This window comes from Berghia stephanieae, chromosome 7, assembly GCF_034508935.2.
Source record: "Berghia stephanieae isolate SIO BIC M18660-M18661 chromosome 7, UCSD_Bste_1.3, whole genome shotgun sequence".
In the NCBI taxonomy this organism is placed as follows: Eukaryota; Metazoa; Mollusca; class Gastropoda; order Nudibranchia; family Aeolidiidae; genus Berghia; species Berghia stephanieae.
This window is the reverse complement of record NC_088366.1, coordinates 31595089-31621046: the sequence shown is the minus strand read 5'-3', so window position 1 is coordinate 31621046 and position 25958 is coordinate 31595089. Positions and strand designations below refer to the sequence as shown.

Sequence of the window (25958 nt, the reverse complement as noted above, 5' to 3'; positions counted from 1 at the left end):
TATATAAAAGGAAAAATTACCAAAAATTAACAGAACAATCATACAAATTTTACTTTATTTTAATAGCAAGGCTGAAAATTGAAAAAATAAAAAAGCAAAACAACAAACAGATAATTTGTCGATCTCTAGGGCTCCGAGATTGAAATGTTGAGATGGACTTTGACTTTCTCTATAAGATCAGGCTTCTTATCCTTGGACTTGAAGACAACACCCCTGTCTTTCAGCCACATCGACAGGGTGGCAAAGTTGGCTTTATTCAACTGGGAAGAAATAAAGACGTCAATTTCAGATAAATTAAAACATCAATTAATCAACATGACTTTTTAAATTTTTGTTTCATTGCTTATTTTAAGTTATAAAAAAGTTTGAATTTATATAACATGTATTCTTATCAGAATCATGTTTTAAGCACTTTGCAGTTTTGCTTTTCAAAAATCTACTGAAGATTGAACAGCATACATTTAGTTTAAAGCTCCTCTTTGACAGACATTCTCTGCATTAAACGTCCATTAAGAAAAATAATATGTGCGAAACAACATTAAGGACAAACTCGGTACTCAGTATATGATAGAAATCTGAAAAGGTGTGTATGAAACACTGCTAGACAAAGAAGAAAGGAGACCTCCCAATTACCATTTAAACTTGCTATCATAACACCACAGAGGTTACCCGATAGCTGGGATTATTTAATGCTTAGCCTACATTCTTCTTCAGAAGGGTAAGTATTTCCATGGGGAACCCTCACCTGCATCAAATGTTGAATATTAGAGGACCAGTACAAAGACATAAGCAAAGTTTACTGAGTGTGAAAGCGATATTAGATTTTTTTGTCTTCACTTGGCATGCTCTTTGCAGTTTTGATTACTTTGTTGTAGCCAAGGTGTATGGTTATGAACTTTGTTTAATGCGAGGAGGCTTTAGTAGTGTCAATAAAGGAGAAAAAAAAAAAAAAACAGGGATTTTGTAAGTTTTTATTAAATTCGAGGTTTCATGGGATCTGAGGTCGATGCACTGTATCTATTCCTTTAAAATGCTCACATTACAGTCCCAGATTCTGGTAACTTAGTATTCACTTTGACTTGTGTACGTTCTAATTATGCACCCTTGATTAACATGCAATGAAAATTTCAATTACAATGACATGTGTATCCGCTAGGTGCTTGCAGTACTGGATTTTCATATCAAAGAGGCATCCATTCTCTGAAAGTAAATGGACAGATGTGCAATCCTCTACAACACTGTTCAATGAAGTTGAGAGACAAACTAGTTTCTGTTGCAAGAAGACCCAAAATTCTGCTGTCAAACTGTGGAAGGTTGTTTACCTGATTAGATCTTGCCAAAGCATCAACATCCAGGTTCTGTATCTGAGGTTTTGGTCTTGGCTTCTTGGTGGTTGGTGTACTGGGCTCTTGTTTCTGTCAAATTGTTTTATACAAACCATTATGGTAAATCTTCAATCTGGTATGACCCCCTCCCTCTCTCTCTCTCTCTCTCTCTCTCTCTCTCTCTCTCTCTCTCTCTCTCTCTCTCTCTCTCTCTCTCTCTCTCCTCTCTCTCTCTCTCTCTCTCTCTCTCTCTCTCTCTCTCTCTCTTATTGCAGTATTATGAAGCTTTGAAATGAGCAGGTAATAAATTCAACACAAAGCAAAGAACTCTATCAGCTTGTTTCCACCAAACATCCACTTGCATGCGTGAACATGTGTTAAATGCATGAAATAACTAATCGCTTATCTGGGTCCTCGTTGAGTTCCTTGTAACCTTTCATTAATGTCCATTAGTGTTCCCGAGAGTCTGTGCATGGAATCAGCCTTAATGGAAGTGGCACCTTTTAGCATCATGGGAACTGCATTGAAACTCAACATTTTGAAGGCAAGTAAGACATTAAAATTTTACTAAATCAGAAGTCTGTCAAGAAATCAGTATACAGAATCTTTCTAAAAGGTGGACAGCAAAATCGAGTAAAATAGAGATTTCAATGAGGAATAGAAACTTGTTTCTGACTTCCTACTCTTCAATTTGAAGTATGATTCATGTCATCTCATCAAATTTTGTTTGAGCTACACACCCACTTGCATTAATGCTCTGTATAATTAAGCAAAATCTACAGCGGGTTGCTTGTTCAACAGACATTTCCAAGTACACCATCTGTATAATGTTAATTTATATTTGACTTCTTGCTTTCAAGAATATGAAGAGATTACAGAAGAGGCAAAATTGTGATATTCTATTTGTGTAACGATTGAAAACATTGGGCTCTAAATTTCCTTCATTACTTACAGATAATTGTTTTTTTCGTTTTCCTGAAATCACATCTTTAGGCACAGACTTGGAGCAAAATCCAGGACTGAGTGACGTGTGTGAAAGAGTGGACGTCATAGATGGTAAAATCACTGCCTTCCCCTTCCAATGACTTAATGAAGAATCTGTATTTAATGAATAAAAAAATATTACTTAAATCACTATAGATAGCTTCTGTAAATATTTATGACAATTAATGAGAAATTATACATTGGAAGCTTGAAATTGGGAACTCTCCAATCAGGAAACCCGGCAAAATCCCAGGGAACTGAATTTTCATAATGTAATTTACTTCTCTAATTGGGACAAGGTCAGTGGCTAATTGGGAAAAAAAAATCCTCTGAGCTTGACACTCAGTGACACTCACTCATATTGAAGATTTTGTCGCAAAGGTCCTTAATTCTCCATTTCAAAATATCATGTGAAGAATGCAAACAGATCAGGAACAACCAATCAAAAGTAGTTACTAATGAACCAAACCAGCAAATAGTATATGCACTTAACATATGTGTACTATGGATATGGATGAAATATTTCGTGGACTGTGTCAATGCTTACTTTATTGCCATTTGTCTTTCGGATGTGAAACATGTCCCGTACATATACAGTCAAATTCAAAGGGGGTGGTCAATACGGTTGAGCCAAGACTGTGCTTGCATTATAATTATAGTCTCTTACCTCATCAGGTGTGAAACCTGCCTCACAGGTAAAGGTTTAGGTTTGGAGTTAATATTTTGTGTGAGCAATTGATTGAACATTCTCTTGTTAAAGGTGTTGACAACTACACGTGCCCAATTGACATCCTCTAGTTTAGAATAAATTAAGTCTTCCGTTGTTAGATCAGTTCTTTGAAGTTTACGCTTCTTAACCAACTATTTCAAAGCTCCATATCTCGAGAGATTGTGATGAAAGGTCAGCAGGACTGTAGGCTTGTTGGAAAACTGAAATCTTCACCTTCCCAACAAATCAGGAAACCCTGTTAATTGGGACGATTTTGGTGGCATGACATTTTTCGATTAGACAGGTCCTATATATATATATATATATATATATATATATAATTATATATATATATATTATATATTATATTATATACTATATATATTATAATAAATAATTGTACTTTCAAGTGATTATTTAAACAAAATTTTATATTTTTTTACTATTAATTTAATTGCTATAATCTAAAACACTCCTAAATAATACTGTTTTGAGATGGCTGGTCACATTCATACCATTTAGCATCTCAAATTTCGTAGGATTTAGGCTTAGCATGGACATGTATTCCCAGAAGAGTGCAATATTAATAATTGAGCAAACAGATGCCCACTACCCTTGTGAATACAATAATAGGTATATCTTCCAATAAACACTCTTAAGTCGGACAAACCTGTAGGCAGTTGAAGTTCCTTCATAGAAAATGTGGATACCTCATGACCAGATATAGACGGCGTGTCTATGGATTTTTGTTGTGATAGTTTTGATGAATTAGCAAGAGGTATTGATAAACTTTTACCAGGTTTGACAATCTGGTTAGATTTTATATTATCTACATGCTTAATGACAGGAGGCTTTGATTTGGGTCTAAACACTGGAAACAATGGAATTTGTGTTGTATTTGGTTGAGAGGAAGGGATGGTCACTGAAGTCAGAGCTGTGGTTTTTGATTTTGATGATGCAATAGCTTTTACGACAGACATTGAAGAAGATGATTGTTGTTTGGATTTAAACACAGGGATAAACTTGCTGGATTGGTCATTGACGTCTTTTCTAGAGTCTGTGTTGATATAACTGGAATATTTCTTTTGTGAATGGAAGATGGGTATCAGTTTAGACGAGGGTTCTGCTGGTTGTTGGATTTCAAAGTTCTCCTCTGACGGTTGAATGATTTTATTTGGTGACATGTCAAAATTGGTTGTTACTGTTACTTCATTGCTTGTTATAGCTTGGTTTGTTTTCAAGATTGATTTTCCATTCACATTGGACCCATGACTACTATTCCAATTGAAGTTTTTTTCTTGAGAAGACTTCATCTTCATTGCAGCATTAACTCCTTGACCTTCATTCAAACATTTTTCATTTGTTATGGAATTTGCATTATCATGATTTTTACATTGATCACCAATATCTGAGTCCATGTTTTTGCTGAATATTTTACCGTTAACATCTGACAATAAATCATTTGGACAAACACCAATCTGTTTAAAAAGCTTGGTCTGTAAAGATGACTGATCTTGTGTAAAGGTTTTCAGTTTCATGACTTCCATTACAATTTGGGAAGATCTAAGAGGTGGTCTTCTACTTATACTGTTGTTGTTCCTTTTCCTTGACAGACTGGCAAGAGAAACTTCCTGTTGGGATAAAAAATGTTGAAAGATAATTTGATAATAATTAAAAAAAAAAAAATAATAATAATAATAAAACTAATACTACTACTACTACTACTACTACTACTACTACTACTACTACTACTACTACTACTACTACTACTACTACTACTACTACTGCTGCTGCTACCTTTACTACTACTACTGCTACTAAAGATAATAATAATGATGGTGATGATAATGATGAAGATGATGATGTTAATTATACACACACACACACACACACACACACACACACACACACACATATATATATATATATATATATATATATATATATATATATATATATATATATATATATATATATATTATATTGTATAACTCTAAGAGTTTTTCGGCTAAATTAAATTACATGATTCAACACAAGTCAACAAACACACATACACACACACACACAGACACACACACATATGTCCACATATACAAACAAACATAATATGTAACATTGATATACATTAGATTGAGCTAAAGATAAATATTTTGAGAACAGAAATGCGTTTATACATTCCTAGAAGATACTGCTTTGCAATCAAACAAATGAAGGAAGCAAGTCTCAGACAATTGGACCAGTTTTAGCAAACAATAAAAAAATTCAATTTTTAAAAACAGATATTGATATGAATTGAAAATCATGTAATCTTGGCACTTTTGTTGGCTTCTATTATTATGCTGAATTAATATTTAAAAATAATTAAAAACAAAACAAAACACATGAGTTTACAAGAACTCAAGCTTCTAAAAAAATGTGGTGGAAGTAGGGTGTACTTATTGTTGTGTCCCTAATGAAATAGGGCACTTTTGCAACTATGACATGTAAATAAGCACAGATGTGTAAAACTGTAGAGCGGGCACTTGTGATAGCTCAAAATATAGAAAGATGAAGATGATACAGTGTCAGACAGACCAGACAGAGAATAACTCAATGTGCGGCTATGTGGTTTAGTGGTATGACACTCACCTTCGGATCCTGGGTTGAGTCCAGGGCAGCGCATAGTTGAGTCCTTGGAAAAGGCACTTTACTCACATTCTCTCACTATACACAGGTGTAAAATGAGTACCTGGTCGTTAACAGCATTGTCTCTGTCAGTAAAAAATTGTAATATCGCCTAACAGGCATCATGCCTCGTCTTGCATGTCAAGTGTTTCTGTTGGCTAGGGATCTCATGTAAAGTGCTTTGAGCATGTTTAGTGGATATTATGCTATATACAAGTTCAAGAATAAAAGCTCAAGTTAAATACAAGGAAATATAAACCCTTGTTGACTCATTCTTTGGAATTATGTTTTCTTGTTTGTTTGGGTTTTTAAAAAAATTATATTATTCTTTATCTGGTGCTGTAGTATCCATGACTTTTCCAGTTGTTAAAAATATGCTTAAGTAGTATAGAACCTTAAGATGGTTATTCTTCAGAAAATAATGTAACGAAAAAGAGTACTGACCTCATCAGCTTCATGCAATTCTACAGAGGTGAAATGCATTTTAGGTCTAAAACGTAGAGGCTGTCCACAGACAGTGCCAACTCTAGCATGGAGGTCTTGTATAAAGGATGACAGAATAGGTTTACAGTCCACTCTGGACAGGATTTGGGCTGGCTGATTCCTAAGGCAGATGTCAGGATATGTCAGCTGGAGTTAAGGTACTCAATAACAGGAGTAAAGTAGAAAAAAAGGTCCTTTAGAGCGACTACATTAAGACTCATGTAACTGGAGTTCATTCTGGTTTTTGTAAAAGTAAAAGAACAATTGGATTTGCTTACTACCCTTTTCATAGTTTACATTCTATTGCAAAGAGAGAAAAAAACCTTGACTGTGCCAGAAGCTGATAAGATTCCCCAATGAAAGGATAGATGAATGAATGGGATCATCCTTTAGAGGTTGAGTTCAATTTTTCTTTTAAATCTGACCTGATATCATGTGTAAATTTTTTCATCACACAATCCATCTTCATTGAGACATTAATAACAATTTGGTATGGGACAGAAAACACATTTATCAAAGGATATGTGAATTGTTTTCCTATTCCTGAAGGGAAAAATGAGACTTGACAGTACAAAATATCTTCATCCGTGTCTGGCAGACGGTAGCCATGCTGAAAAATTAATCAAAATCCCACAAATATATTTGATGGTTCCTCTGTGACCTCTTGTAGCTATGCCTGTCAAGCTATTGACATAGATGCCTTTTTAACTATTATCCTATTGTATGAGCCTTCATCAGTCAACATACACTGCATACACTTTTGAAAATTACATCAGTTATCGTATGATTTATTAAAACTAGTTGAATAAACATTTCAGTGGGGTTTTTTTTGACTCGAAAATTTAAAATAAAGTATATTTTGGCCCTGAAATCAACTGCTGACCGTGAAATGAAGACCCAAACCACCTTAAGTGCTTGCCTATCACCCGGAGTAAACAGCCCACAGATCCTGCGCATCACTCACAATTTTAACACAGATGATTGAAAAAAATGCAGCATGTTGTCAGGTTTTGCGATGCAATTTCTTTATCAGAGTGTCAAAATATTGTGAGAAATACTCACTAACTGGGCCTGACCTATTTGTGTGTTTGACATGTACTAAGGGTATCGCAGGCCTTTTCAAACAGGAAATAAATAGTCAAGGGGACAAAATGGGGTAAATGGCAGGAAATATTCTGAATGGTTAATGCTTAGTAATGGGTGAACCATCATAAAATTGATCACTAATGTACTTCGATCTTCAAAGCTTATCTTTAAAAAAATTTAATATGCTTCTCTACAAAGTATTATCGATTCAATTTTAATTATCAAACAAAGTTTACAAAAAAATGTAATAATACTAAGACATCCAAGAAAGTATTTTTAAAATGTCGTGCATTCTTACAGTATTTTTCCAATGTCTTTTGAGCTCACTGTAACCTGAAAATGGGCTTTCTAATGGCATCAAAAGAGAGACTGACAAAATTCTTCCCTTCTTCATACTGTTGAAAAAAAAATGAATGATTTTGATGTGTTAATGAAACATGTTTTGAAAGAAAAAAAAAAAAGAATGATAAAAGCCCCTACACAAAAAACAGTTTTTACACATCTTTGAATGCTAAGAAAAACATATCCATATGGCAATGATTTAAGTAAAATCTAAGAATTATAGACTGCTGAAATTATTGAGAACCATTCATGATTTAATGAATCATTACTGTACAAAGTTCATGGTATAATGAACAAAAAAATATATGTAAAAAATATCACCGTAATCATTTTCATCATCATTATCATCCACAGTAATGAGTAATTTATTTTTTACAGTAATGTGAATTTTTTTTCTTTTTTTTTTTATAATTAGTCATTACTTTTTTTTATTGTATTATGTATTGGCGATCAATCTAAAATAAACTTTGAATCTTGAAAAATCATGGTGATGCAGTGTTTGATTCAGATTTCTAAATCATCTGATTTCTTTATGAAAGGTTTTTTTATCTGTATTCAAAAATGATCAACTAGAGAAAATACCATCCTTAATGACTAAACAAAGTGCAGCACAGTTGCGTTGACAATTTTTGTTTTCCTATTAGCTATCTTTGCCAAACCTTGGTAAAACATGACACCAACAATCCTGGAGCTCCACTTGTCTTCCAGCTCCCTGTGTAGATTTTAAGATATTCAACATTTCTTGGCAACTTAGATTCAAGTCTTCAACCTGATCATTAAAAAATACATAATTGAATGTGAGATCACCCTCAACAACAGAACCTGATGAGTTGTAGTTTCAAGTTTCCTCTTTATCATTAATGTGGATGATGACATTGAACAGTTCAAGATTCAAGCACCGTTGCCTTTTATTCAGTAATAGTAATATTTCAAATGCTTGACATATTATTTTCATGATGACTATTGGATTTACTTATTTATTTATTCATCTTATTTATTTGCGATCCACCGTCTCAAAACGTTATTATGTTGGGATAAATGGAACCCCAAAATTCAATTTAGAATGAAAATGTTAAGTAAATACGATCTTCAAACTTTTTTTTTTTTTTTTTTTTTGCAATGCGAGAAATTGTACTTATTTTCCACCATAGCCAATAGAGATTAACCCCACGTTTCATATTTGTGTGGATGAATTAAATTTCCAGCACCTAGCCCATCCCAACATAATAAAATACAGCTCGGAGGTGGTAGGTTACATTATTTACCAGACTGAAAGTGAGTCACCAATGCATCTTCTTTAACAGTTCCTTTATTCACATCTTAAGTTTTATAACATAGTTCAACAAAAACATTTTTTGTCTCTCTTCTTTTCCAGTTTTTCTTTCTTTTTAATTTTATAAGCAGTCACACCCTCTACATTTTGCAATTCTGATCATTTTAACTATATTCAATTTTCAGTCAGCGGGTTTTTATCCGGCACAACAAAAACCTTTTTTTGAGCCAATGGGTTATATCTATTAGTAAACATAATGTAATGGAATAGAAAGTAGGTAATCACTTGATATTTTGTGATGTAATGGATAAGCATTGATGTTTTATAATCGTTTTCTTTTTAATTCTCTTTTCAATCTAGCAATGATTGCATAGCTGGGTATCCAAGATATGGTGGAAAGTATTTTTTGATAGACTACTGACGGAAAGCAAACAAATATTACTATCCATGTACTGTTGTGATGCTTATCACTCATAAATAATTCTCCTCCTAGGGATTGAGCCACTCTGTGGTCAAGTGGTATGATACAGTAGAGCATGACCATAGCGGCACCCGCTACAGCGGGACCATCGCTACAACGGGACCTTACACAAACCCCGCTTTTTTTTTACCATATAAATTCAATTACCTGTGCTTGGGTTTAGCGGGTCAAGGAAAGGCCCGAACTTGCTTACAGCGGGAAAAATTGAGCGAGCTGTAGGGCCAAGAATTTATCGATCGGCTAAATCTTTCACGCGCCGCGACTCAGCGAGTGACGTAGACTTGGCATTGTATCTCTCTAACACACACGCCTCCGTCTGCCTTTGTCTCGCTCGTGTCTTCACTCACACCTCTCGTGTCTACCCGCACTTCTTTTGCCGCTCGCTCTATTTCTTTGTATGATTGGATGCGTTGACTGGTCAGTCTTGCGGTGATTAAAAGTTGGGCAACTTGATTTAACCCTCTCCTTACCAACTATAGGAAAATCGTCACATTCGTTACGATACAACTAACAGTTTTATTATTCAAATTTCTTTTGTACATTATAAAGTTTAAAGAAAATAAACAGTGTGTTGTAGAGAATGTTTTGCTAAAGAAACTATGTATCGCAAAAATTTTACTGCTGTTATGTCTGAGTGATAAGAAATATATTTTTGTGTTAGTTGGATGTGAAGTTTTGGGGAAAATCCTGAAAAAGGCTGGTAAGAAGAGGGTTAAAAGAGATGCGTTGCACAAGCTAACGCCGTGTGTAAAGCCCTTGGCCAATTAGAGAGAAGAGGCTTGTACGCACGCGGTGGTGTGTACATTTTAATCCAGATCAGCCCAACTGTGCCATTCCTCATTCATTGCAATTGTTGCTGCTCAAGCATACGCATCACTCGCACTCGTTCGAATCGTATTATTTTTACTATTTTAATACTCGTATCAATAGAAATCCTGAGGAAACAATGGCTACCAAAGGAAAGAGGAAATGTTTCTCACTCAAATTGAAAGCTGAAATAATCAACGAAGTAGACAAGAAAAGGAAGACGAAATCGCAAATTTGCAGGGATTATGAGATTTCATCTGGAACGCTCTATACCTTTTTGAGAGATAGAGAAGCAATCTTGTCAGCAATCAGTAAAGGACAATTCAACCCAGACAGAAAACGTCTCAAGACCACAGGACAAGAAGAACTGGACCGCTGCCTCCTCGTTTGGTTTCATCAAGCTCGGGCCTGTAGCACACCTATTTCAGGCCCCATCCTTTTTGAGAAAGGCGAGGAATTAGCACAGGAGCTTGGTTTGGCAGACTTTCTGATGAGCAGAGGTTGGATCGACAGATTTAAACTCAGGCACGGCATTGGCCTGAAAGTAATCAGTGGAGAAGCTGCCTCGGCACCAATAGAAACAACAGTGGAGTGGAGAGGAAAGGAGCTGCAAGAAATTATGAAGGAATACAACAAGAAGGACATTTTCAACGCAGACGAAACTGGGCTTTTTTACAAATGCCTGCCCAACAAGACACTGGCAATGAAAGGAGACACCTGCACGGGTCAAAAGATTCCAAAAGAAAGAATTTCAATCCTTTTGGCAACCAACATGGATGGAAGTCAAAAGCTACCCCTTCTTGTCATTGGAAAATCTGAAAGGCCACGATGCATGAAGAACATCCGAACTCTTCCTGTGACCTACAAAGCGAACAAACATGCTTGGATGACGGGATCAATCTTCGAGGAATGGCTTCGAAAGTTAGACAGAAAATTTCTCCTTGAAGGCCGTAGCATAGCGCTCATTGTGGACAACTGCAGTGCTCATCCTCGGTTGGACGGCTTGAGAGCAGTGAAACTTGTCTTTCTTCCACCGAACACTACAAGTGTTCTACAGCCTTGTGACCAGGGCATAATACAGAACTTCAAGTGCCTCTACAGAAAAAGGGTTCTCCAAGATTCATCACACTTCTTGATGAAAGTGGATCCGATGACGCACACTACAAAATGACTGTCCTCGATGCCATCAACTACTCCGCTGCCGCTTGGGATGATGTGAAACAAGCAACTATCGCAAACTGTTTCAGGAAGGCAGGCTTCACACAAGAGGATGGCGACAGTGTGAGTGAAGTTGTAATTGTAACCAACCCCTCTACTGTAACTGACAGCACAGAGGAACATGAAGCGATACACCTCTTCAACCAAGCAGCAAAGGCTCTCGGCATCACTCAACAAACATTTGGAGAGTATGTTGAGGTGGACAGTCACATTCCCGCATCGGAACACTTAAGCCTCAAAGAGATAGCGCTCGCAGCTCAGGAAACAGAAGTTATGACTGCATCCACTGCTACTGCTAGTAAGGAAAAGGACGAAGAGGAAGAAACTGACACTGATATGGAGCCAACCATTGTGTCCAACACAGAAGCAGAGAATGCCGTCAACACGCTGAGGCTTTATCTTCAGCAACACGAGAAGACATCAGAGGAACTTACGCTATTGAGTGACATGGAGAGAAGGCTTGGCAAGATCGTCACAAAGTCAAAGAAACAGTCAAGCATCAAGGCTTTCTTCAAGCCTGTTTCGAAAGACAACCATCAGGTGTGATTCCCCCAAGCCCATGAGACGTTCTGGGGGAGGAAGGGGCACACCTTACAGTACAGTCCTTCCTGCCTAAACCTCAGACACCCCCCCCCCCCCCCCCAAAAAAAAAAAAAAAAAAATAAACACACCCAAAAAAAAAACAAAAAAAAAAAAACAAAACAAAAAACAAAACAAAAAAAAAAAACAAAAAAAAAAAAGTGAACCAAAGATAGTCCATTTCAGTTTCAAGGCTCATGGGTCACGTTAAATTTATTGACATTCAAGGGAGGTAATCGTGTATATTTTTGGGACATTTTCCCCTGCTTTCCTATAGCGGGAGCTTGCCTACAGCGGGATTTTTCTGCTGGGACCAAAAGTCCCGCTATAGGCATGCTCTACTGTACTAGACTTTTGATCTCAAAGTCCCTGGTTCGAACTAATTGTGGAAAGTTCAAAGTTGAAGCCTTTAAAGTACTTGGCCATTAACAGCATAATCTATGGCAAAAAAAACCCAAAAAAACAAAGCAAACAAAAACAAAAACTGTGATAGTGCCATACAGACATGTCTCTTCCTTCATGTTAAATGTTGTTGTTAGCTTGGAACCCCTAGCAAAGTGTTCTGAGCACATTTAGTTGATTATGCACTAAAATAAAAGCTTGTCTTGTTATTTTAAAATAAACAAACCCCCCTCCTCCCCTGAAAAAAAAAAAAAAACAGAACCAGAGAACAAAAACAGAATGAATTCCAGCTCCATGGACTGTATGACACTAAAGAATTACTGAGAATCACTTCACCCCGTAACCACTCAGCTCAGACTTCGTTAATTCAATTTATTTATCATCAATCATATGGTAACTTTAAAACAGATATATAATACAACCAGCTAAAACGGAGTTCTTTCAGTAACTAACTTAACACAAAACAATCGTCTTACAATGTTCCTAAGGAACAAAGAGTGCTCACACATTCACGCAGTCAACATTCATACTCACATGCAAAACATGCACAACACAAAATGTGTAACTCTATAAATAATTCTAATATAATTACACACAGCTGAACAACTACATTCATACATAGCCAAACAACTCCAATACATTACAATACATGTTACACACCACACTAAAACTGCTGTAACATTTTGGGGGCTAAAAATAAAATCTACCCGACTCACTTTATCACATCAATGGAACGAGGACGGGTCTCCCTAATTATCTCACCTGCAGAGGAGGAGAGCGTAACATAGTGCCACAGAGGGAGGCAAATATCTCGTCCTTGTTTACACAAATACTCACTTCTAAAGAGATTGAAATAAATAAGGAAATAAAAAAATGAATCTGACATATCATAATTAAAATCTCATGCCTATAACTGATACCAAAACAACTTCAAACCTACACATATAAAATGCCATAATTAAGAAATAATTCTTCTTTTTTGTTTTCTTTTGTTTCTTATTTATTTTTAAATTTTTTTTTTGTCGTTTTTTTTAAAAGCTGATTTTATGTCTCATCCATAAAGAAAGAAAGACGAAAAAAAGAGAAACACATTAATAAGACAGATAAAGAAACTTTTGATTTTACTTGAGAGTGGAATGAATTAGGACAATTTTGCAGTGATAAAGAAGATAAAAAGAGAATATGTCAAAATCAAAAGGTTAAATTGGATATCAGGGAATATATCTGCAATTGATGACGAATTTAAAAAAATAAAATGATAACATTCAAACATAAAAGAACCAATCTATGTGCTTATTTCATTTTGAAACAATTGATACGCACTGACAGTATACTTTAACCCCCCCCCCCCCCCAAAAATGTTCATACATGAATCGGGTCTTCAAACAATTAAAAACAGGCAGAACATCTTATAAGCTTATAAAAGGGTCGGTTAACCATATTCAATCTCTAAATGTGAGACAAAACCCAATGAAAAATAGCTAACACGAGGAGGTGCAAACATAATTCATTCAAAGACTTACTAACGGCATTGGCATATCCTTTGTGAGTTACAAAATCACGACCTGAGATAATGAAAGATTAGTTACAGTAACTTAAAATTGTAAAACATTACATATGAATTAAATATGTGTTTGAACAATCTTTTGCAAAGAACAGGAGCAAAAAAGAGAACTAGTATGGGTTCATTTACGGATAATCCCAGCCAGTACTAACCTTTATATAGTTTTTGTTGTTGGTGGAGTTGAAAGACCACGTGACTCACTCATTCCTTTGTTTAGTCAAGCTTTTTTTTCTGACTCCACTATCTCTCCAACAATGAATGGGTGGTTGAGTCTTGTTACATTTGCGTGAAAGTACTTTGTGAGTCCTATCTAAAGAATTGCAAGCAATTGTTATTCCATTTTACCCTGTAGAGTACTGAATGACCTACAGAGAGTGCTGTACTCGACAAAGTCTTGTTCAATAAGAAAATCAGAAATCCCTGCTTCCTAAGCCTACATAAATTTTTAAAAAATAAATAACTCATTCAACGAATATCTCAGCTTGTAAAGTCGCATTAAACCAGGCCAGTTTGGCCAGAAAAAATGCTGCCTGCAAAGTGACACAAAAGCTCTTAGATTCCATTTTTTGCGTTGCTCTCCTTAATCCCAAACAAGCATTTCTTGTTGCCCAATTTGTGAATAAAAAAGCACATCTTCATGGTATATAATGATATTCTACTATGTGTTCATTTCTCATTGGTGTAAGGCGAGATGGGAGTACAGGTAAGTACAGCTGGATGTGATAAGTACTCTTTGTAGTGTGTAAGTGTCAGTGTGTATGTGTGTGGGTGTAAAAAAAGACAGAGAGAGAGAAAGAGAGAGAGAGAGAGAGAGAGAGAGAGAGAGAGAGAGAGAGAGGGGAGAGAGAGAGAAAGATATATATATATATATATATATATATATATATAAGAGAGAGAGAGAGAGAGAGAGAGAGAGAGAGAGAGAGAGAGAGAGAGAGAGAGAGAGAGAGAGAGAGAGAGAGAGAAAGTGAATGGAATGTGGTGATCCCTTGGGGAAGGGTGGATGAAAATGAAGGACTGACTTATGCAACTGCTGATTTGAGTGTGGATGGTCCATTTATTGATTTGTAAAAACGCTGTATTTAAATCATACAAACACCTCCCCCAAATAAACGCAATTGCAAACAAATCCTGAAGATTTGTTGTGCTGTCGGGTAACCAACATGATAGAATTGTGTGAAAAATAAATACATATAAATGAAGTGGGCCAAGCATCATGTAAAAGTCGGTCGGTTCCACCCTATTCTCCCGTAATCAATTCTACCATCTTTGATACCTATATTATGTACAAGCAATTCATTGATTACTGACAGCACAATCAGATGATTAATTTCAATAAGATGAATATGGGACTAGTATTTCATCTCCCATCTATCCACATACTAACCAGGATTTAAGTAACTTTTTAAAAGATAGATTACCTTGGATGTGCCATTCTCCTGCTTTGTTCCATGAGGGAGCTAATCTTGCAGTCAGAGTGTATCGCAAACATGACTGATATAATGTAGGGTGAACTCGAAAAGGCTTGCTAAACTATCAAAAATAATTTTTATTATGAATTAGAAAATCAATAGATTTTCAAGACTGATTCAAATATCATAATCTCATCCTCTCATTTTACATCTTAACTTATGGGTCCTTTAAAAATTGATATGAAATAGGAAGTGAAGATACAAATTTTTTAACAAAATGTGTTGCGGATAGGCGACAATGGTAACAATTTCAAAACCCTGGGACCTGTGATGTGTCCTTAGATGAGGCACTTTAAACTCATAAGCCAACTCAAAGGTGCGCACAAGTAGTGTGCAGTAGTAGGCATTGTAGGAACACTTGAACAAAATTGGCACCTAAATGGTGACTTGTTTTTTTTTTTTTGCCACAGATCTTAGAGACTGAAAGTCTTCTGCATAGTGCAGAGCCCATTTCATGTTGACTTTGAATATGTTTGAGGTCTCTGCTTAGCACAGTGAGAATTGTTATTGGTGGTCATCCTTGATATTTATCCTTAGTATTATAAAATGAAAGTTTGGTTAAATATGGCTTGTTTTGTGGAATAAATGGACCAATGTGAAGCTCATTGAGCATTGCAATATTGCTGCATAAATAAAAACTGATATCTATTTCTCTACATTCAAATAAAATTGATCAATTAAAGCAATAAAAATAAACCTTAGATTTTTGAAAGACCAAGGTAGGATTTTTAAGGAAAGTTATTCAGTTACAAATTGGGTTGATAATTTGTAACTGAATAACTTTCAGTCTTTAAGATATATGGCTAGACCATTAAAGATGGAGGGATCTCACACAGAGGATAGAGGTGGTGGATCGTATAACTAGGCGATGAATCAAGTAAGTCAAGTGAAATTTGGTTCCATATGTTCTGATGCAGGAATACATGGAGCAATATGAAAAAACAAAGACTAAGCAGTGTGATTCTGTTGTATAATGAGATGATAAATGGAAATTTTGGTTCCATTATGTCCTGATGGAGGATTACATGAAGCAATATGAAGTACAGTGAGGATTGTGATTCAACTGTATAATGATATTAAAAATGGAATTTGGTTCCAGATGACTTACTGAGGCAATAAATGAAGGATAAATCTGTTGTAAAGTGATGAAATACTCATACTATACACATATTCAATCTCCTGAAATGTTTTTCTCTCCTCTCTTACCCTCTCGTTCTTTCTTTCTTTTTTTTTTTTTTTTTGAAACGTCAATATAGATCTAAACGATTTAAATTACCTCCAAGTCTAGTTTCTGCATTCGTCCCTGCAAACGTCCACTCTTACACAATGAGATCTGAAAATGCAATAATCAAAGAAAATAATGCTTTATACCTTCCAAACACAAACAGTCTCAAAAGATTATTTTGTAATACTGTCAACTCCGCTATATCGCACACCCTTGGGAGTGGGAGTTCAGGTTAGTGTGTTGATTAAACGGAGTGTGCGATTAAGCAAATAAGCTAAAAATAGCACCTAAGCACCAGCTTTCATGTGTAAATCATGTAGGCACTTCCCCTCTGAGTTTCCTACAGGTTTGGGACAGTCATGTTCAAGGCATGACCTCATTAGAGGGGTTTTTTTTTCTCTTTGTTTCTTTTTTTGTTTTTGGTCGTTTTGTTTTCTTTTATTCTTTTTCATGTTTTATTGACAACAAAATGTGACATTAGTGTTTGTAAGAATAGTAATTGTAAAGCATTGATTGCTTTCTAATCTGTGCAAGCTGTATATAAACCCTTGGCTCCAAATCTCGCTGATATTGGTAGACTTGGGTTCTTGATATACCACACTTGGTAGCTTGCTCACCTTGTTTGCTTCGGAATTGATTCTGCATCTGCAATCAATTGAAGTTTCTGAAGAGTGAGATCTCTGCGCTTTGGGGAAGCCATTGCAGTAATGATGGTAATTTGTGATGATACAATCTTTTTATAAGTGATGCAGTCATTTGGGTTTTTTTTTTTCAAATAAGGCAATGACCATATTATAATGCCAAGACCATATTATAAGGCAAATCATAGATTAAATTTTGATTACTTTAAATCTATTTATCGGCTTTATTCATTAAATGAATGTATCAATGTGGACAGGGACAGTATGGATCAATCAAAAGATGAGACGCAAGTTTTCTCTGATATCCTTTCTTATTGTTCACGGTCCAGGAGATGAAAACAATGTACAGGTAGAGAATTGCAATCAAGTGGTCAGACAACGTAAACAAACACCCAGCATTGAGTGGACTGCGATCACGTTTCACACCTCTTGTGATGCAGACAGCGAGTGCTGAGTCAATAAATTAGCCTGTCGTGCCAGGTAATACTTTGTTTCAGAGGGACAGTGGATTCAAATTGACAGGAAAGCTTTTCACATGTGATATGATATTAACATGCATAAATGGTTCAATGAGAAACACATCTTTATTATTTTATTTTTTTCGTATATTTTTTAGATCAAGATGGAAAGAAGGTGCAGCGATTAAGTGGAGCGATAATATAGAAGGCAAAAAAATCAGTTTTTGAGAATGTGTGGCATATAAGCAGAGTGTGCAATTAACCGATGAGTGACTAAGCGGGGTGAACTGTAGTTATCCTTACTGAGCAATGAATCTTCAACATGACACATATTACACCTAATACATTAAAGGATTAAGACAAATTGTTCATCCAATTTTAAATGGTTTTGTTTATGAAAAGTCCTCACTCAGAACTGAAGACAGGTCTTTCATTTGTAATAAATTGATTGATGTGACATGAGAATCTGGGATTGTGTTTTAGTGAATTTATTTTCTTCTAGATCTTGGATATAATGAGAGAAATAAAAAATCATTATCATTTAGGGAATAAAATTTAATATCTTTAATATCTTTCATAAATATTTTAATAATTAGACAGAATCCCTTCCAAATCGTTATTCAACTGCAGCCCTTACTATTTCACCAAATGAGCAGTAACTGTGATGTGACGCAATGTTACACGATAATGAATATGCACATGGATTCAGTTTAGAGTGAATTGAGTCATGCTAATAAAGACTCCATCTAATGAGGCCTCTTATTTATTAATTATTTATGTAGGCCTTTCATTCCTTTAGGCGATCAACAACACTCCTCCATCAGACACGATTTTGGGCTGCCAACTCCAAATATACTGAGAATGTATAAAACAATGAAGACGTTGAATTTGAGTTCAACTTTCATTGACAAAAACCAAATCTGAGAACCTTTCTGTTTTGTCTTTTTTTCTTTAATTGATCATCCACTATATGATAAAGAAGAAACCAGAATACATGTCTTTTGTCTTTGTCAACGACAGTTGACTTTAAATTCAACTTCATAAGGAAAAAATAGAGATATAAATTAATTAATGCTTATAATTATAATGAAAACAACCTGCATGATAACGTTGAAGCATCCATCTAAATCAAATGATGGGCTGGCAATGATGTTGGATTCTGAAAATATGAACTCCCTTGGAAAAGGGATATATAAGCAAATTGATTGAATCAAAACAGAATTCTCAATAAAACTGTACTAACAAAAGGTGAACAATCTTTGGGAAGAAAAAAAAATATATTATATATAAATAAATAAAACAGAATTTAAAAATCATAACAAGGGGCTTTGAATATTGTGAAAATGTAATCTATTTTACATTTCTCATTTGTTTTATTTTATTTTATTTTAAGATCCAGAGAACTTTCTTCATGTTAAAAAGTTAATGTTAATGGAATTTTTTTCAATGATAACTATTTAACTAAGCAGTATGGTGTCTCAACTCGGAACAAGATTTAAGCAATGTTGAGCATGATCATTAACTGAATTAGTGACAATAATTGCAAAACTCTGACCCTTGCAATGTGTCTTTGCATTTTATCTGCAGCAATGAATATTGTAGAGAACTAACAAAAGGGATGCTTAACAGGAAATTTATAATGTATTAATCATTTTTTCTTCTGAATTAATCAAAGAAAAGCATGAAAAGGATGATGAATCCAGACACACGTCATATAAATGCTAATTTTCATTTTCTGACAGCTTTCAAAGAAAAAAGGTTCCCTAACTGAACCCAAATTATTCATTCTTTATTTTGATCTACAGAATAAGGCTGTGATCCAGACGCGTGCCGTGCCTGTTTATCCTGGACAAGCATTATCTTATTTCTCATATTACTATCCACAATCAATCATTGAAGATAAAATTAAAACTTCATGAAACACTCAAACACAAAACAATGACATCCCTCCAAGGCAACCCAACATACAGCCACTCACAAACATAATATCACACACACACACACACATACTCACTCTCTCTCTCTCTCTCTCTCACACACACACACTCAACCCTCTCACTTCTCTACTTAATGGATTCTTGGAAGACTTCCCCGAGTTACCCTCTCAATCACCAAAGGCAAGCAATTTTGAAAATACTAACCAGGTCCTATAATATTTGCTACCAATGACTGCTGTCACATCCGGCCATGAAGTTTCTTTATATCATATATCTTATAACGGTCAAAGAAAGCAGATTAATTTCTGCTTGTCTCTATTATTAGCTTATGAGGTCGATGAAACAAGTGATTGAACTGTGACTTGCTACCCTCTCTCTCTCTCTCTCTCTCTCTCTCTCTCTCTCTCTCTCTCTCTCTCTCTCTCTCTCTCTCTCTCTCTATCTCTTCATAACAGCAGGCCGTTTGTCATGATAGAAGTCAACGGATTCTACTATTCCCAATTTTTCATTAACATTTATGAAACTTACTTTCCTCTGCAATATTATAGCAATGTAATTGAAAGTCTTGGGTAAGCAGTGCTTACTGTGCTTCTATAGACAGCACGTGCCTGCTGTGATCCCCCAAAATAAAACAAGTAATCACATTTTCGTCAATATAGAACTAATGCCTAAAATAGATTAATCATGCCATACACATTTTTCTTTGATCTAAACAATACTTGCAACTGACTAGAGAGGCGCCCTAAAAGATTACTTTACAATAAGGTCATGTCTGTGAAAAATTTGACTTTCCTTCAATTTTTGAATGGATTCATAAGATGAAAAGAAAAAGTCATCTTTCAAAATATCAGTCTAAGAAAATCAGTTCATTGTTTATTTATTCATTTCCTTTCCTTTTTTTTGGGGGGGGGGGGGGGGGGGGGGAGTATTTTGAGGCGCATTTCTTAGATCATTTGTGTTATTATTGAATATTATCACCATCAACATATTGGCATTGTCATTGCACCAAAGATAAGGCAGGTAGACATATGAGCTCGGGATGGTAACACACACACACACACACAGAGAGTGAGAGAGAGAGAGAGAGAGAGAGAGAGAGAGAGAGAGAGAGAGAGAGAGTATATCTATTGAGATACTAGAGAGGTGGGCCTTTGGCCTACCAACCTCCGCTGAACGTCCAACTCGCCTTGAGCATGCATTCACGTAAAATATAGGTAGACGTTAGATATAGAGAGTTAGGGTTAAATTTAAATGAAAGCAGCATGATTCAACCGTTTCTTGACCGAGGTAACACATTTTCTATGACTGAGAAATACCTGCATCTCAAAATATGTGTCTGGATCGTTGACCGGTATTGAGATGACTTTTTTACACGTACTGTGACGGCGCATAAATCTTCTAAAACAGGAGGAGAGGAAAAAAATACAACTGGGTCCATTTTCGTTATTTTATTGGTCAATCCTTCTCCAAATGAATTGAACCAACTTAAAAGATTAAGGTCTTGCTAAATTACAAGAAGTGTGCACTGAAGCTTCGGTTTATTGTGATAACAAGTGTTTGATGTAAATATCAAAATAAATGGCCATGTCATGACAAGTTTATGATAAGTTGCATCATCGTATCTAAAGAAGAAGATAGAATGGAAAATCTCAATATTTTGTAATTTGTAAACTTTCAGCAGACTACAAAGTTTTAGTGAACCGGAAACAATTTCTCATTCCGCTTATGTTGAACCTCTGACCTTTTACTTCATGTCAACAACATTGATGCTGGGTACCAGTTGACATTTACGAATATCGGATATGAAGTGATACTATGATTTCATAGCAAACACAGAATCAAAGTTCAGTCATTCTTCTTCTTCTTCTTCGTTCCTCTGATGGACATCTATGGCTGCAGTCCGATATCTGCTATGAAGTCTGTGGTCCGCTTTAGGTCCTCAGCCTCACCATAGAGCTTTGTGTTGAGTGTTGTAGGGGTGACCCAGTGGTTCGAACGTTGCAAGATGTATAATGGGCAATCCATAAGCACATGTATAGCGGTTTCATGGTCGGTTCCACATGGGCAATAAGAGGTTGTTCCAATACCTAGCCTTGTAAACATATGTCCTCTCAGTCTATTGTGTCCTGTTCGGAGGCGGAATATGGTGACTTGACTACTTCGCTGAATGGCATGGATTGGATCCTGCTTGTTGTGTTCCAGGTGTGTGTCATTCCTTTCTTTGTCTATTTTTAGCTTTATTATTTTCTTTTGCTGATGGTAAGTGATTGACGACTTCGGTTGTTCCTTTTGGGCTCCTTCTTTGGCCAGTTGATCGGCAATTTCATTTCCATATATACCTACATGACTTGGAATCCACTGCAGCACAATTTTTCCTATTTTATCAGATAAGCCCTCAAGGGCCTCAACAGTGTGTGCGGCTTCAGAGTCCTAAAGTTCAGTCATAAAAGTGGAATTCAGCAGTGACACATGGACGGACCGCACCCATCGGCTAGCTATGAAAAGGGTAAGGAGAATTAACGTCTTGCTGATATCAGGTGCTGACATTGAATAGAGAGAAAGCATTAGACAAAACACAGGACTCAAGTTTGGTTACGCTGTTGACAACTCTCTTTTCCCTTGGACGAGCAATTTTGGAGTAAAGTGTGGACCCGTCTCGAGAGCGTACTTAGCGAGGACGTCACCAGACTCAAATCCTATTTCGACAAGTGGTACCTGAAGATGAACACTTCAAAAACCGTGGCCACTGCATTTCAACTATGCAGTGCTTGGCACACCCGCAAACTGAATGTCCTAGTCGGGGACCAGCCACTCCCATATGAGCCACATCCAAAATATTTAGGGTGACGTTGGATCGCAGCCTTACCTATCGGGTGCATCTTGAAGGGGTTGCCCGGAAGATAGAGAAGCGGAATAGTCTTCTGAGGAAGCTGGCGGGATCGACTTGGGGCGCTAGCCCAGCGCTCCTGAGAACGTCCGCCTTGGCACTATGCTATTCCACCGCGGGATATTGCGCTCCAGTGTGGGGTAGAAGCAGAAACGTTGAGAAGGTGGATGTAAAACTTCGCAAGTCGATGCACATAGTGTCAGGAACGCTAGCAACAACTCCTAGAGAATGGGGCCCGATAATGGCAGCGATCCAGCCCCCGATGTCCGGAGGGAGACGATTACGGGAAACTGGCTGAGTACGATCAAAGAGAGAGGGAATGGGGATACCCCTCTGATGCGCATAATGGACGGTGCCCCCGTTTCGAAACGAAATAAGTCCCGGCAACCCTTGTACGCAGAATCCCTGACTACGTCTAGAGCTGCACATACGAGATGGAAGTCGGTTTGGACGAATTCAATCCCTCGTGGGGGCGGGGACGTACACTCCTCTAAGCTTGGTGAGAAGTTGCCAGGCTTTGATACCAGTAAGAGGAGACATTGGGTGGCTGCGAATCGGCTTCGGTCGACGAGTGGGAAGTGGGCTTCATCGGTGGGGTCTTTCTACCTGTCCAATATGTACCCGCTGTGGGCAAGAACCTGAGACGGCAGAGCATCTAGTCGAACGGTGTGTTATGACGATGCTACCCGGCGGGTTCGCGACGGTGCACGAATGTGGACCGGACTTTGCTGATTGGGTCGATCGTCATAACATAGTAGTGTGAGAACCATAAGAGGCTGCTGCTGCCCCTATTGCTCAGTTTGGTATACTGCAGAAGCTTGAGATTTTGAAATATTTCCATAAAAGACAAATATTTATGGGGATTCGGTTTCGCACAAAACATATTATAAATATAGTAGGAATAATTCGCCTAAATATCATTATGTTTGTTAGTTTTTTGCACTACACAAACTGCCTAGGCATGTCGACCACCAAAAAACTTTTCACACTCTTTTTAGGTTTGACTTGTCTGATAACAATGGGTTTGAAATTTTTTAAAATACTACTTTTATTCCCAAAAGCTAACTTATGCTTCATACTAAACTTAAAACCAGTTCTTGATTTTTAAAAAAATCCATTCCTGGTATAGAAACCTTCATCGTTATCGTGGCGAGGTTTTCATAAGAAAAATGAACAAAGACATTGCTTCCAGCGTGTAACCAAGAAAAAAAAACAGTTCTAAGAACATATACATTTTAAAAAATTCTCTTGATAAATATTGAGAGTACAGTTAACTCAGAGAATTAGATTTAGCTTGCTGGGCCAGGTAATAAAGAATTTGGACAAAGAAAACGCTGTTGTAAATCCTTGGAAGGGTGGACGAGGATTCAAAACATTCATCTTCCAGGAAATCAGGGAAACATTTGAACTTTGGTTCTATAATCATGTCGGAATGTGCCTTGACAAAGGACTTACTGTTTGTGCATTGAACCAAATGATTTTTATGTCGTGATCTGAGTTCAAAACTCTACAAAGCAATACAATTGAAATACAGACGTATGATCCTATTTAGGTTGTAGTAGTTGATTGTATATTGTAGCATGTGTTCACTGATCAGTAAGTAAATATGTAAGTGTGTGTATGTGTGTGTGTGTGTGTGTATGTGTGCTATATATATATATATATATATATATATGTATATATATATATATATATATATATATATATATAATATATATATATATATAGAGAGAGAGAGAGAGAGAGAGATGAGATAGATAGATAGATAGATAGATAGATAGATAGATAGATAGATAGATAGATAGATAGATAGATAGATAGATAGATAGATAGATAGATAGATAGATAGATAGATAGATAGATAGATAGATAGATAGATAGATATTGAATCGTGTTTGATACAAATATGGTACGAAAAGTGCTCGACATGTAGCTAATTAGGCCTGAAACATTAATGTAGACTGTCTCAAACCTTGTGGTTTAAAATAATAGTTAGATAGACAGATAGATAGATAGATAGATAGATAGAGAGAGAGAGAGAGAGAGAAGAGAGAGAGAGAGAGAGAGAGAGAGAGAGAGAGAGAGAGAGAGAGAGAGAGAGAGAGAGAGAGAGAGAGAGAGAGAGAGAAGAGAGAGAGAGAGAGAGAGAGAGAGAGAGAGAGAGAGAGAGAGAGAGAGAGAGAGAGAGAGAGAGAGAGAGAGAGAGAGAGAGAGAGAGAAAGAAATGCCATCGTTAGGTGTTTAAAATCAAAATGAGGAAAAAGCAAAATAAGAACTCAACATATTTTGCTATCACTGAATGTCTCGGTGATATAGACACTTAGTGGTAGGGAACATCACAACACTTCACAGTCGTCCAAGTGGCAGTTAGCGCAAATGTTTCATAAACTACACGACATCATCATCAACGGTATACGTTTCGGTAAAAATGCTCACTTGTTCCACACGTCTGATCAATCGTACCATCACATAAAACTATGTGAAAACTTTTACGTCTACACTCTGATTGAGCGAATCCGTTGAAATAATAGTAGTCGAAAAAACAACAACCACAACAACAACAACAACAACAACAACAACAACAACAACAACAACAAATAATAATAATAATAATAATATAATTAATAATAATAATAATAATAATAATAATAATATAATAATAATAATAATAATAATAATAATAATAATAATTTCATCCTCCAAAAGCATTTGACAAATGAGGCAAAAGACAATTCACTGAGCGGAGGCTCAGTGTCAACAGGTGTCAGACATGTTGACCGGACTCAGAAGAGATGTAAATATACCAGCTAATAAAGCCATGAATACTTTTTTCACCCCGTCTGGACACAAGAAATATCAAGGTAGGCCACCCACGTCAATTCACCCTGAGTCCTAAAACGCCTTCAAAAGAACAAAGTATTAAAATCAAAGGAAGACCTTACGAAATTAGCATCCACTGCAAAAGACCGTGAACAGTGGAAGGAAATGACACGGACGATTAGACAGGCACCCGAGGCGTCCCGATCGGATGGTTAGGAAGCGAAACGCCTTAAGTCAGTAAGTCAATAATAATAATAATAATAATAATGATAATAATAATAATAATAATAATAATAATAATAATAATAATAATAATAATAATAATAATAATAATAATAATAATAATAATAATAATAATAATAATAGAAAGAGCAGAGTGATGTCAACTTCTTTCATTCTATTGATGCTATGCCTTTAAGTAAATAGGTACTCACAACATCCGCCAGTCGTTTACAATATCCACCAGTCGGATATAACGTACCAACACACAAAACTGTGTGTATCCCTGAAATTTTATAGTATGACTGAGAGAATTTAGTGAGTATTAATCATTAAAATGGCTGACTAAAGACAATAACAAATAGCTGGGTGACAACAATTT

The 25958-nt window shown here is 36.1% G+C and overlaps 1 protein-coding gene across 1 annotated transcript; it reads right to left on the bottom strand.

Annotated features, from left to right (window-relative positions):
• Positions 1 to 44: 44 nt before the first annotated feature.
• LOC144977066 (uncharacterized) lies at positions 45 to 21338 on the bottom strand. The gene is made up of 14 exons (XM_078921806.1): positions 20967 to 21338; positions 18811 to 18889; positions 16666 to 16722; positions 15339 to 15450; positions 13877 to 13918; positions 13116 to 13192; positions 8253 to 8362; positions 7550 to 7646; positions 6692 to 6775; positions 6127 to 6309; positions 3689 to 4649; positions 2278 to 2423; positions 1323 to 1415; positions 45 to 260 (listed from the first exon to the last, which is right to left on the bottom strand). Exons 1-14 carry the CDS (start codon positions 21086 to 21088, stop codon positions 126 to 128), a joined length of 2298 nt encoding a protein of 765 aa, XP_078777932.1. The 5' UTR covers positions 21089 to 21338; the 3' UTR covers positions 45 to 125.
• Positions 21339 to 25958: the final 4620 nt, after the last annotated feature.

What these genes read in the sequence shown, in the direction of transcription:
- LOC144977066 (XM_078921806.1), bottom strand. Translation starts at nt 21,088, where the DNA reads ATGGACCCAGTTGTATTTTTTTCCTCTCCTCCTGTTTTAGAAGATTTA. An exon ending in GCTTCAACGTTATCATGCAG is followed by an intron (nt 16,723 to 18,810) that starts GTTGTTTTCATT and finishes TTGCATTTTCAG; the next exon opens with ATCTCATTGTGTAAGAGTGG. An exon ending in CAGGAATAGGAAAACAATTC is followed by an intron (nt 6,310 to 6,691) that starts ACATATCCTTTG and finishes TAACTCCAGCTG; the next exon opens with ACATATCCTGACATCTGCCT.